This window comes from Ctenopharyngodon idella, chromosome 5 (genome assembly GCF_019924925.1).
Source record: "Ctenopharyngodon idella isolate HZGC_01 chromosome 5, HZGC01, whole genome shotgun sequence".
In the NCBI taxonomy this organism is placed as follows: Eukaryota; Metazoa; Chordata; class Actinopteri; order Cypriniformes; family Xenocyprididae; genus Ctenopharyngodon; species Ctenopharyngodon idella.
In genome coordinates, this window is record NC_067224.1 from 23277233 (window position 1) to 23290152 (window position 12920).

Below are 12920 nucleotides of genomic sequence, written 5' to 3' on the forward strand. Positions count from 1 at the left end.
GCCGGGTTCAGACTACACGATTTTAGCCTGATTTTGCCATGATCTGCTTGACATGGATGTCGTGGGGATTCGTTAACGACAATGGGGCATAGGGACACAAGATTTGATCGTTTCAGCTTGTGTAGTATGTCATAGTGGATGTCATCATGCAATGCTTCACAGTGTCACGACAGAAAGACTAGCATGTTTAATTTTTTCCCCGGTCATCCACAACGAGTTCCGTCACATGTGTGACACTGGCCAATAAAAGCACAGAAGCGCATTTCTACATGCTTTCAAACATGCCAAAATGAAAGAGACAATGGTATCATTCCTGCTAGGTGGAACTTTACAATGGATGAAATGTGGAGGAAATGTTTGTGGATCTATGGCAACAATACTCCTGCATTTATGTTTCCTCGAGGGACTAAGTTACCGTGACAGAGTGAAAAAAGGTAAAGAAAACATGTGTTACCTCAGTTCTCTTTGGAGGAAATCCAAATATCCATGCAATCCAGATGCGTCCAATTTTGGGCTTTTCTGACGAAAAGACACAGCAAAGCAGCTGCTAGCCATTGTTTGTTTACGCTCACAGCACCTTCTGTTAGTCGATAGTCCTGCCTTCTCGATGACAGCATGCACGTGGTTAAAGACGGCGCGCGATGAATGGTCGGGTAACAACGTGTAGTCTGACACGTTTCTTGTCCATGACTTTAGGAGTCAAAACCGTATAATCTGACACCGACAAAAATATTGTTTCATCTGAACCCGGCATAACTGGACCTGGTAAATAAACCAAAATTTGTCTGTAACAGTACATACCATAATCTGAGAAACCTTAATTTGTTCCTTACTCTATTCTGATAAAATAAACAGTTTAGCCATTGTATTGTGGAATAATAACTCTTCAAAGCTCTTCAATCTGAATTTTTGTCCAAACCAGTTGTAACGGGCACGGTTTCTCTTTCTGCAACATTGCGGCAGGTAGCCACAGCCATCAAATCTAATTGACCCAAAAGTCATCATCTTATATTGTTAAAGCAGATAGATTAAATATCTTCTGATTGGCTGTGATTGTGTCAGGTCATGTGTACAGCCTTCTAAGAGATCCCATCAGGTTACGACACAGCGTTACAGTTTGGTTGTGTATGTAGCTGAGAAATGTGCTGTCTCTGTTCATCTTATGATAGGTCACTAGTCTTCTTTCAAAGCTCATTAAAGTCTTGCTACAGCATGTGTGCCATGAGCATTTCAGAACTGCAAAACTCCCATAATTGCTGTCTGTTACACTTTCTTTCATTCTCCCCTTGTGTTCTACTTATCCTTTTTGCTCTCTGTCTCTCTCCCTCTCTTTCTCCATCGCCACATAGTTGAGAAATCATATCTGAATTAATGAAAGTGGTTTGATTTATTTCAAACGTGGCTCTTGAATAAGTGGCTCATTATCATGGTAAAGAGAATTGGTGACAGCTGGCAGTAAGACTCGCTTATCTTCTCTCTCTTTTCCTTTTTCTCTCATTCTCCTTATTGTTTCTGTCACTCTCCCCTCTCTGCCTTTGATCCGCTCGTTTGCATCGTTTTTTGCTGATCCCTCCTCCATTCTTTTCTTCCTTGTTCTCTTCATCTGCCTTTTCCCCTATTTTATGTGTTTTGCCTGAATATTTCTTTGCACTGATTTTCTCTCACTTTCATCTCCTCCCTCTGTCATCTCTTCCCCTCGTTCTTTCTTTTTTTCCTCAGGTGGAATGAAAGAGCAGGATTTGATGTGTATAAAGCTGCATGGTGTGAATCGAATAGGGCTAAAGAAGATTATAGACTTCATTTACACCGCCAAACTCTCTCTCAACATGGAGAATCTACAGGACACCCTAGAGGCTGCTAGCTTTCTCCAGATCCTGCCTGTCCTTGACTTCTGCAAAGTCTTTCTCATTTCTGGGGTAGGACACTCTTCAAACTATTTCAAATGAGAGCACTTAAGTTCTGCTGTGTATTTTTTTTTTTTTTTTTTTTAAGTACTAACTCGCAGTTCCTCCTTCCTCTTAGGTGTCGTTGGACAACTGTGTAGAAGTGGGGCGCATCGCCAATACCTACAACCTCACGGAGGTGGACAAATACGTCAACAACTTCATCCTAAAGAATTTTCCCTCGCTGCTCGGCACTGGCGAGTTTGTAAAACTTCCATTCGAACGTCTAGCGTTTGTGCTTTCCTCCAACAGTCTAAAACACTGCAGCGAGCTGGACCTGTTTAAAGCCGCGTGCCGCTGGTTACGCTATGAAGAAGGCCGCATGGAATACGCCGCCAAGCTAATGCGCAATATCCGATTCCCCCTCATGAGCCCAACAGAACTCATAAACCACGTACAAACTGTCGACTTCATGCGTACAGACAATACATGTGTTAATCTTTTATTAGAAGCCAGCAACTACCAGATGATGCCATACATGCAGCCGGTGATGCAGTCGGAAAGAACTGCGATCCGTTCAGACAGTACCCATTTAGTGACGCTAGGGGGCGTGCTACGGCAACAGCTGGTTGTAAGTAAAGAGTTACGACTTTTTGACGAGAAAGCACACGAATGGAAGGCACTGGCACCCATGGACGCCCCGCGCTACCAGCACGGGATCGCAGTCATCGGGAACTTTTTGTATGTTGTCGGGGGACAAAGTAACTATGACACGAAAGGTAAAACAGCTGTGGATACTGTGTTTCGATACGACCCAAGGTATAACAAGTGGATTCAGGTGGCGTGTCTGAATGAGAAGAGGACCTTCTTTCATCTGAGCGCTCTCAAAGGACATCTATACGCTGTGGGCGGGAGAAACGCTGCAGGAGAGCTGGGTGAGTCAGGAAGGGATTTTAGTGTCACAGCAGGGGACAGATTTCCAAGGGACACGCTGTGCTTCAGTTGTTGACATGTTTTGTAAATATAACCTTAGGACGAGTGTGTTTGCAGTACTAAATCTTGAAAATGCTGAGAAGATCTTGATATTTTTGCTTGGTCCTAAATATAGAAAGATTTGACTTGATCCTGAAGAGGAGTTAGTTTGTAAGCAGTGCTGCCCCCTAAAGGGTGATGGGCTGTGACCCAAAAAATTCTATCACTTTTGTAAAAGCTAGTATAATTAGGCAAGTACAAACATGGTTGGTTTACTTGAACCATTTCTTCTGAACCATAGACTGAATTATGCTAGGTTAAAAAAATACAACCCAGACCACATTAAAATACTGTTTACATGCAGTAAGGATAACCAGGCAGGGTTTGTGCTGACCCCAATGTGTTTTGAGCTGTGAATTATTGAGTGCTGAGAGCATGACACCATCAAAATTTATTTTAGTTGCAATTACGGAAGTAGTGGGAGCTCATTTTTATGTTTTGTGGCATAAATCTGAGTAAAAAAAGAAAAAAATGTAGGTGGTGACTTGGTTCCTCGGATGTTGATTAGATGATGGCAGATCTGATTTACCCCTTTTCTACCGACACGGTTCCGGTGTGGGTTCCAGGCTCCAGTTTACCGGGCTGAAAAAGGGGTAAATATGAGTTTGCAGTCAATTATAAGAAAGGGGCAGCGTTAAAGCAGACTAAATTATTAGAGCAGTCCGACATACATCACCTGAGAGATGTCTTGACATTTGGATGAAAATTGAATTAAGAAAAATGAAACATTTGCATTGATGGATTGTTTCACAATAAGATAAAAAAAAAAAAAAAAAGCTCAAACGTGCTGCATAACACACGAGAATGAACCTCATTGGTTACGCAGCACGTTTGAGATTCTGGAAGAGGTTTGTTCTTGTGTTTTTTCATTATTGGCTGAGCTTCTGCTTATGTTCGCTGATCAATGTTTACATGCGAGTAAGAGCCTAAATTAAATCTGTTCATCATAAAAAGCAATCGAGTCTCTTCAGAAACCGCTCGATTCATATGGATTAGTTTTCCGATTTCTTTATTTTTATCTAGCCAGCTAGTTTTCCGATCTCTTTTATCTAGCTTTTTGAAGCATCAAAATGGTCATTGCAAAGGCAGTCAATGGAGGGACAAACCCTCTCAGATTTCATCAAAAACATCTTCATTTGTGTTGCGAAGATGAACGAAAGTCTTACAGGTTTAGAATGACATGAGGGTGAGTAATTAATGACATCTTTTTCATTTTGGTGTGAACTAACCCTTTAATACCAAGTGTAAACAAAGCCTAAGTTACGTGATGGTTCCACCCACACATTTTTATCTTATTTATTTTTAGCGTGGTCAAATAAATACTTTTATTTCAGAGTGAGGTTTTGTAGGTTTTTGAAAAGACTCAGTCTTAAAATTAAAATGAAAGATGATTTCACACAAATCTAATTGTGGTGGAGAAAAACATACAAATCTTATTTAGTGATGTAACTGTAGTGCATTGTTTTGTCACTTTAATTTACACTTTAATATGCATTAATCCAATATGCATTCAAGACAGATAGCAATGATATTTATCTGTGGTTTTGAGTTCATCTGATTGTTCAGGCACATATATAAACATTACTCCTCCCAAATGAAATTAGATCACCATACAGAAGTTTAAGAGCCCTGGAAATGACACGAGTGAGGAATCATTGGTGATACGCATGGATGGAGCAACCGTGAAAATTAAAAAAAACGACTTGCCATTTGAGAGCAAAAAGAGCTTACAACAGAAAATAGTAATAGTATACAGGATTTATGTATTTTTGTGGAAACGGCCCTCTCAGAGATTTTGAAAAAAGTATCTTGCATTTGGCACCATTTGCTTTGTAGTCACAATTTTACTGGCTACTGTTGTATGATGGACCGCATCAGGCAAAGGTGGAGCTTAACCAGAGGTGAAGGTGAAGAAACAGAGATAATTAAAATGCAGGGGCAGCTCCACATAGCAAAACAGGACATAGAGATGCATGTCTCCACACAAACCAATATAACCTTACCATCATCCTCAGCAATGCTCCTCTTAACTATACACACAAATGCACAACCCGTCTCTTTTACACAGACCACACAGGTCCATGATCAGATATGTAAAGCAGCCCACAACTGACAGGAAAGAGACAAACACACACAGGTCACACACTATAGAGATTTGATAATGAACTCTGGCATGCTCACTTCCATAGCGAGAGGGAGAAAAAGCACACAAAAAAAACTTACTTACAGCCTTCTGGATACAGTTTACATTAACTCACACACACTCTCAAGCGCCTAGCGCTCAGTCGCCCATGTTTCTATAGCGACCACCGTCATGGCGGTCAAGTGGAATTTATTGCTTTGAGTTGAATTTAATCTTTTTACCCCGTACTGTTTGAGGACTCTAACTGCTGTCTAATATTACTGCCCCAGTGTGCTTGATTGTCAGTCTCAGTACAAGATTTGCTGGAACTCGCTATTATTGCAGTGCAGTTTGATTCAAATTACAAGTGATTGATTTTAAAAGCTACAGTACCCAGATAACTAGTGATGTGGCCTCATATCTGAAAATATGCAGAAGGCATAGGCTCTCAAGGGAAAAAAATGGTTACGTTCAACATCCGAATTTATTAGGAATTGTTACATAGATGCAAAATGACCAGTAATGCAGTGCTTTTTTCCCTATTAAACTTGTTTTAAAAGTGTGATCATCTGTTTTTATAAATGAGGCCTGGCTATTAAATATGTGTCTGTGTGAGGTCATGAAGATTGAGTGAATGTTGATGTGCGAGTGATTTTTATGACCATAGATTGAGGACAGACTCTCAGTGGCACTGTCTGTCTCGTTAATTTACTGATATGAAGGCTTTTTCAAAGCTCTGAGAGTTGTATATTTGGTTCTTTATCAGTCAGAACAGACACAGACTCTCCTGTAGTCGATCATTAGTGGGAAAACAGGCTGTCTGTGTTTAATAGTGTGCTGTATATTTTTCTATACTGTAATGAACTTTAATCTAGACCTCGCTGCTTTTGGGCAATTCCATGGAAGGGTCAACCACACCATAGACCATTTAGTTTCAAAAACTTTCAAAAAATTACATGTACACAGTAAAATTATGCTGATGTGAAGTATAATGAACAAATGGTCTCCCATATTTAGTTTAAATACCCATAATTATGTGTAATTCTTTATATCAGATAATATGAATATCAGTAGGAGAGTCATAAACCTCCATCACTCATTTTCCACCTGCTGTTTTTTAGGATTATACATACAGTTGGTTCAATATACTGCCAATAAATACTTATTTCATGTTGTCACAGTTTATTGCCCTTGTATCTTTTTTTAACCAGAAGCCAGACTCCGCATTAAGAGCTTGTTCTGTGATGTCTTTTTTTTTTTTTTTTTTTTTTTTAAATATATCTCCAGTGTACCTGAGATAAAGATCACTAGATATTAATAATGCATCTGCCTGTATCAGATCTTCTCATAGTGATCTGATTTGTGTGGACAAATGCTTTTATAAAACTAACATTGCTTCTGATTTAGAGAGATTAGATAAGAGCAGCCAGCAGTCTTCTTTGAATATTTAACAAGGTGAAGTAGAGGTTTCTGTGTACAGAAGTCAGTGGTTATTGTACCATATTTTTTATTTTTTTTTGGTTCATATTGTATAAATTCCTCAATAATGATTATTATTTCATCTTCCAGTGCCAATGGACCACAATATTTATAGTCATCAGAGTCTAAACTTGCATCTGTTCTAATGCAAGTACATTAGTTTGGTTCTGTATAATTGATCACTAAAGCGTCCCAGTTCTCTCTGTTTGTGAGAGCATGACTAATGTAGAAGAATGCTTTTTCTGTCCCCTTTAGACCTCATCCTGGATCCACATTAACTCAGCTGTTAGTCTAGTCATCTTTCTTAGCATTCGAGACCTTGTTTTCATCTCTAATTCTCACTGTCTCTTATCTTTCTCCAGCAACTGTGGAGTGTTATAACCCTAGGACAAACGAGTGGACGTATGTGGCCAAAATGAACGAGCCTCATTATGGACACGCAGGCACTGTTTACGGAGGATACATGTACATTTCAGGTACCTGTCACACATCCATATGTTTGTTATTTATGTGTGTACAACACTGTTCAAAAGTTTTGGGTCGGTAAGACTTTTTAAATGATTAATTTATTTTATTAAAATTGAAATTTATTTGCAAAATGATACAATTTAAAATAACTCTTTTCAATTTGAATATATTTTAAATTGTGTTTTAATTCTGTGATCATTACTCCAGTCTTCAGTGTCACATGATCCTTCAGAAATCATTCTAATATTATGATTTGGTGCTCAAGAAGCATTTCTTACAAAATGTTAAAGACAAGAAACCTGATCAGAAGGAAAAATATTTTGGTTATATATTTGGTTGAGTCGTGAATAAGTTATGCACCACTAAAACAAAATCAAGCTCTCGATCAGATCTTGATTTGATTCAGATCCATTGTAGTATAATTCAGTTGCAATATAAAAAGAAAAAAAGAAAAACACAAAACCACACACTTCAAATTTTATGCGGGCACAAGTTAGAGAAAATGTAAAATGTACTCATTCTCAAACACATTCTCGTCTTCATTCTCAAACACATTTTCACAGATCAGGTAGTTGGTAAGGTGTCGCTAACAGGAAGAGGAATATCTGGAGGGTGAGAATGAGATGTTCTCACCACACGCACACAAACTGATTCTCCATAGATCAGTGTGTGTTCCCTCTTTTACACAAAAACACTTTCAGATGGCAAGAAATTAACTTCTCCAAAAAGAGGAACACACAGACACTCTCTCACAGGGTGTTAACCTGCCTTGTGCAGGATTGTTCCCATCACATTCTCACTTTACAGGATTGCAGCTCAAATCCTGCTTTATGGAGATGAGTCCTACTTTCACTGAGAATAATAAACAGAGAGAGAAAAAGAGAGATGGTTGGTTGGATAGGGTGGCGAGAGGAGGAGATAGTGATGACATGAATCAGAGGAGTGTGTTTCTGTGTGATAATGAACATTGAGGTATGTAGGAGTGTGATCTCTCTCTCTCTCTCTCTCTCTCTCTCTCTCTCTCTCTCTCACTCACTCACTCACTCACTCACTCACTCACACACTCACACACACACACACACACACACACACACACACACACACACACACACACACACACACACACTCACACACACACAGAGCTGTGATAATGCTGCTCAAGGCTTTCTGTCTTCGGCTCCCACACACACATTTACCTCTCCATATATTAACATTCATCCTTACACGAGCATGAGACTGATGACTCTCATTCAACCCTCCAGCAACCTCTAAATAACATTCTGAGCTCCTCAACGTGATGTGCGAGCGCCGTATATGAAGTGGTGTGACTGTAGGCAGGAACGTTCTGTGCGAGGGTCTCCAAACACACTCAGGCACCATTAGCCATTAGTGTAACTAAGAATGGTGTATTATAAACCATTGATATTTATATTTGATGTTTTGATTGAGATTTATACTCTTATATTCTATTTTCTAAATGCATGTTTTTATCTTATTGTGGATTATTCATGCATGCATATGTTTCATTTTTATGTTTTTTACCTTAATTTTTAATGCCATATCTTGATCTTCTGGTGAAACGTCAGACTGGTGATTTATGTTGGACTTCTCCAGTCATTTCGTCCACTTAAACCCTGTCCCTTTCTTACACTCAACATTTAGATCTGCCTCCATCCAATCAACAACCAATAAACTGAATTAAGTCCTGAAATACATTTTTATTCCAATAATTCGTTCCACTTTGATGTATGTCAAAATTTGGAAGAAAAGATCTGTCGCTACTCCCATTACATTGTGTTCCATTATTTATTTTTTATATATATATATATATATATATATATATATATATTTGAGAGAGATCTACAAACCTTTTCACTCTGCCACAAGGATCAGTTGGGGTCCCCTAGATGATGAATTATCATGTTTACTGTTATTACCTTGTCAAATCATAATAAAAGTGCCATGTTTGCAGTTGTGCCACTCTGACATTTGAGAATATACAAATTGCTGAATAAAAGTGTTTCAATTATCTCAACAGATTTAAAACTACTTATATTTATAAAATTTGTTTATTATGAAAGGTTTTAAACCTAAAATGAAGCCATAGTCTAAAGTTTTTAATTTTTTATTATTAAGACACCATTTTAAATAGTTTTCTCGTCTGTTCATTTGTTCGGACAGTTGAACCACCTGACATTTTGGGGGTTTAAGATAACAAAACATAAAATGTATTATTTAAATGTACTAAAAATGAATTCAAACTAAATAGGTTTTATAGAATAAAGTGATATAGGTCATTAATTTATCTTATACTACGGGGGCTGTTGAATGCTCGAATCTGATTGGTTGACCAGCGTTCTAAGGTGTGCAATTATTTTCAGGGAAACGCATGGCTAAAGTAGTTCTAGGCAGGTCTTGACCGCATTACAGTTCCATATCACTTCGCCAAATGCTTTTAGTTATCTCAGGTCCTTACAGCCTACAACTGCAAAAGAACCAAAACCCACAACGACACCGACCAAGCAAATAAAAATTGTAAACAATAGGATGAAAATGACTAATTATTGTCACGGTTTTTGCTATAAAATACGTTTTATTGTGTCCTAAAAGCGCATATTCTCTCTCTCTCTCTCTCTCTCTCTCTCTCTCTCTCTCTCTCTCTCTCTCTCTCTCTCTCTCTCTCTCTCTCTCTCTCTCTCTCTCTCTCTCTCTCTCTCTCTCTCTCTCTCTCTCTCTCTCTCTCTCTCTCAAACGTACACATACTCTATAGTACGGACACACACTCGGACAGAAACGTTTGGTCAGCGCTGCTCTGACGAATTAATCAGTAAAACAGTTTAGCAACTTAAAAAATACATGACTCACCAGAGAGGTAATAACTGTGCGGTTCTTGAGATAACTGCGTTAATAATTGTATCAATGGTATTATTCTGCTATCAAGGCTCAAGCCTCCGTTACTAGTTCTGAAATGACGTTTTGGAATTAGCAACGGAGGCTTGGGATGAGATGCGTAAGAAATTAGTCCACACGCAAGAGTGTTTTAAAGACAAAAACCTGACAAATATCTTGAAATACAATATCGGAACAGTGTCTTGAGGTGTGGTAACCTTAGTATAAGCGGAATAATTGACTCCGGGCCGTTGAATTCTTAGAAAATAATGTACACCCGAGGTGTAACCTCTGCGTCGCGTCGTGGCCACATTACCACCTCTGGTGTGCATTATTTTCTAAGAATTCAACGGCCCATTGTCAATTATTCCTTACAAATTATTTTAAAACTAAATAATAATGCACTTGGACACAAAAATATATATATAGACATAACCAAGGTTGTGTGGATGGGGAAAATAGATATTAACTGATGATAAAGCCTCTTAATCAAAATCTTATTTACCATGCTAAATAATCTTTTTTTTTTTTTTTTTTTTTCACTCAGAAATGTCACATTACAGAGATTAAATGCTTTCTGAATGCTTGTCTGAGGTATTATATTAATTTTGGTCAGTGTGACATTTCTGGAGTTTTAATAGCTGTTTGTAACTTGCACTTGTAATTACACAAACTATAAGACCCCTCCTCCATGCCACTATCTTAATCTGTTCTGCCTGGAGCATATTTATTCATGCATGATTATCATTTAGTCTTTTGCTGGTGATGTACGTACATACACACATTTACATTGATTCTCACACTTCTCTTCTCCTTCCTCTCCTCCACCCATGCACTTTCTCTGGAGTATTTTTGGAACTGCTGATCCTTTTGTTTTTACTCTGGTGTCTGTGTCCTTACTTCTGCATGCCTCTCTCTCTCGCTCTCTCTTTCTCTCTGTTATATAGGTCATGAAGTATTGAAGTATTAAGCTCTGCACTCACATGAGTGTTAGTGTGCATGCATGAAACAGTCTAGTGTTATGTGCTGCCTCATGCTTTGTTCTCTGTTGTCATCTCTCCTTCTCCTTACCCTAATTTCACCTCTTCCTGTCTGTTTTCTCACCATTTTACTTCAGACTTTCTCCTCTTTCTGCTGTATTTGTGTTTCGATTCACACAAATACACTGAAAGAAGAGTTACAGTTAGAAAGCCTGTGTGTGTTTGTGAGTGAATCATTCTCTTCTCTTAGTAAAGGAAAAGATAGATTAATGGAGGGATGGATGGAGAGTTAGAGGGCAAAAACAGGAGGGATGGAGAGAGAGAAAGAAGAGGGAGGGTCTGGTTGGCTGATGCCTGATGGGATAGTTCTCTTTATTTTCAGCCCTCCCTGTAGACATGTCCTGTTTTCTTTTTCCTCTTGTCTTTTTCCTCGGCTTCCCTCTCTAGTTCTTTTCAGTGTGCATGCAGACCTGGTTGTGTGTTTACTTTGTGTGTGTGTTTGTGTTTTTGGAGATGCATTATTCAATCTCAACTCTTTCTTCAGCAGATCTTGAGAGAGTTTCTGCGCACACATAATGCATTATTCATTTCTTGTTGTGTATATCTAATGCTTTCAGAAACGTGAGCACACAAGGTGTCCGTTTCAGCAGCGAAAGTGATGTGAACTCTCCTTGCGGTTTGTTGTGCAGGTGGAATAACCCACGACACCTTCCAGAAGGAGCTCATGTGCTTTGACCCGGATGCTGATAAGTGGACTCAGAAGGCTCCCATGACAACGGTCCGTGGCCTTCACTGCATGTGCACAGTGGGCGATCGTCTCTATGTCATCGGCGGAAACCACTTCCGGGGCACCAGTGACTACGACGACGTGCTGAGCTGCGAGTACTACAGTCCCGCCCTGGATCTGTGGACACCGATCGCGGCCATGCTCCGCGGCCAGAGTGACGTGGGTGTGGCTGTGTTCGAGAACAAGATCTACGTTGTGGGCGGCTACTCGTGGAACAACCGCTGCATGGTGGAGATCGTCCAGAAGTACGACCCCGAGAAGGACGAATGGCATAAAGTGTTCGACCTGCCCGAGTCCCTGGGCGGCATCAGGGCCTGCACGCTGACTGTGTTTCCCCCCGAGGACCTCTCGCTCGCCGGCTCGCCAAGCCGCGAGTCTCCTCTCTCAGCTCCTTGAGAATGGATGGAGGGAGAGTGAGAGAGACAGAGGAATCAAACGGACTGATTGATTGACAGACATACAGATGGATGAGTAGAAGCAACTCCATCGCCGTATAGACGTGCACCCCTGTCTCTCTTGTTCTCTCTCTCTCTCTCTCGTTCTCCCTCCCTCTCTCTCTCTCTCTCTCTCTCTCTCTCTCTCTCTCTCTCTCTCTCTCTCTCTCTCTCCCCACAGGAAAAAGACAATGTTTGCACTCCCCACTGATATACGTTTCAATGGTGTCTGTGGTGAAACCCCGTCCCTTCCCACAAATGATTCCACTTCTCTTCCTCATCACTCTGCTCCTCTCCTCCTGAGAGTGAATATTGAAAAGTCCTTCCATCCCCCCCCTCGATGAGAAAGAAAAATGGAAGCACTCCCAGGGTTGGGCGTAACTACATGTTAACATTGCATTAGGAGGTTTGTTTCGTCCCTTTTGGCAGGAATAACCTTGACTTGAACAACAAATGACTTTGCAATTCAACTTTTCTACCTGACTCTCCAGAGTTTTGCTATGATGACTACTTTTCCCTGATCCCTCCTATTCTGAGGTCGCATACCCCCTCACTGTTCTCTTTCTTCCCATTATGCCTGCTCATTTTTCCCATTTCTGTCCACTCTCAGCCTTTGCCCAGTTTTTTTTACCCTCATTCTCTTGTCTCTCTCAGGGGGTTAGTTGACCTTTGACCACAGGATGAGGAAACAGTTTTAAACTCAGGGGTTGGCCTGCCCCCATCCTCCCTGCCTAACTGATATTTCATTTCTCTACTCCTGCTGTTGTTATGAACCATTAACAGAATTGTGTTTTCTAAATTTAATAAACAAGATTTTGAGAAAAAAAAAAGAAAAAAAAGTGTTCT

General features: G+C 39.9%; 1 protein-coding gene across 7 annotated transcripts in view; it reads left to right on the forward strand.

The window, feature by feature from the left end:
* The window catches only part of klhl13 (kelch-like family member 13), a 57235-nt gene extending 44989 nt beyond the window's left edge, over positions 1-12246 (forward strand). For all 7 annotated transcript variants that reach the window (XM_051893013.1, XM_051893017.1, XM_051893014.1 and 4 more), the window contains 4 exons: positions 1720-1916; positions 2023-2818; positions 6879-6992; positions 11543-12246. In XM_051893013.1, the coding sequence (XP_051748973.1) occupies positions 1720-1916; positions 2023-2818; positions 6879-6992; positions 11543-12036 (1601 nt within the window). In that variant the 3' untranslated portion in view covers positions 12037-12246. The remainder of the gene's footprint in view (positions 1-1719; positions 1917-2022; positions 2819-6878; positions 6993-11542) is intronic.
* Positions 12247-12920: the final 674 nt, after the last annotated feature.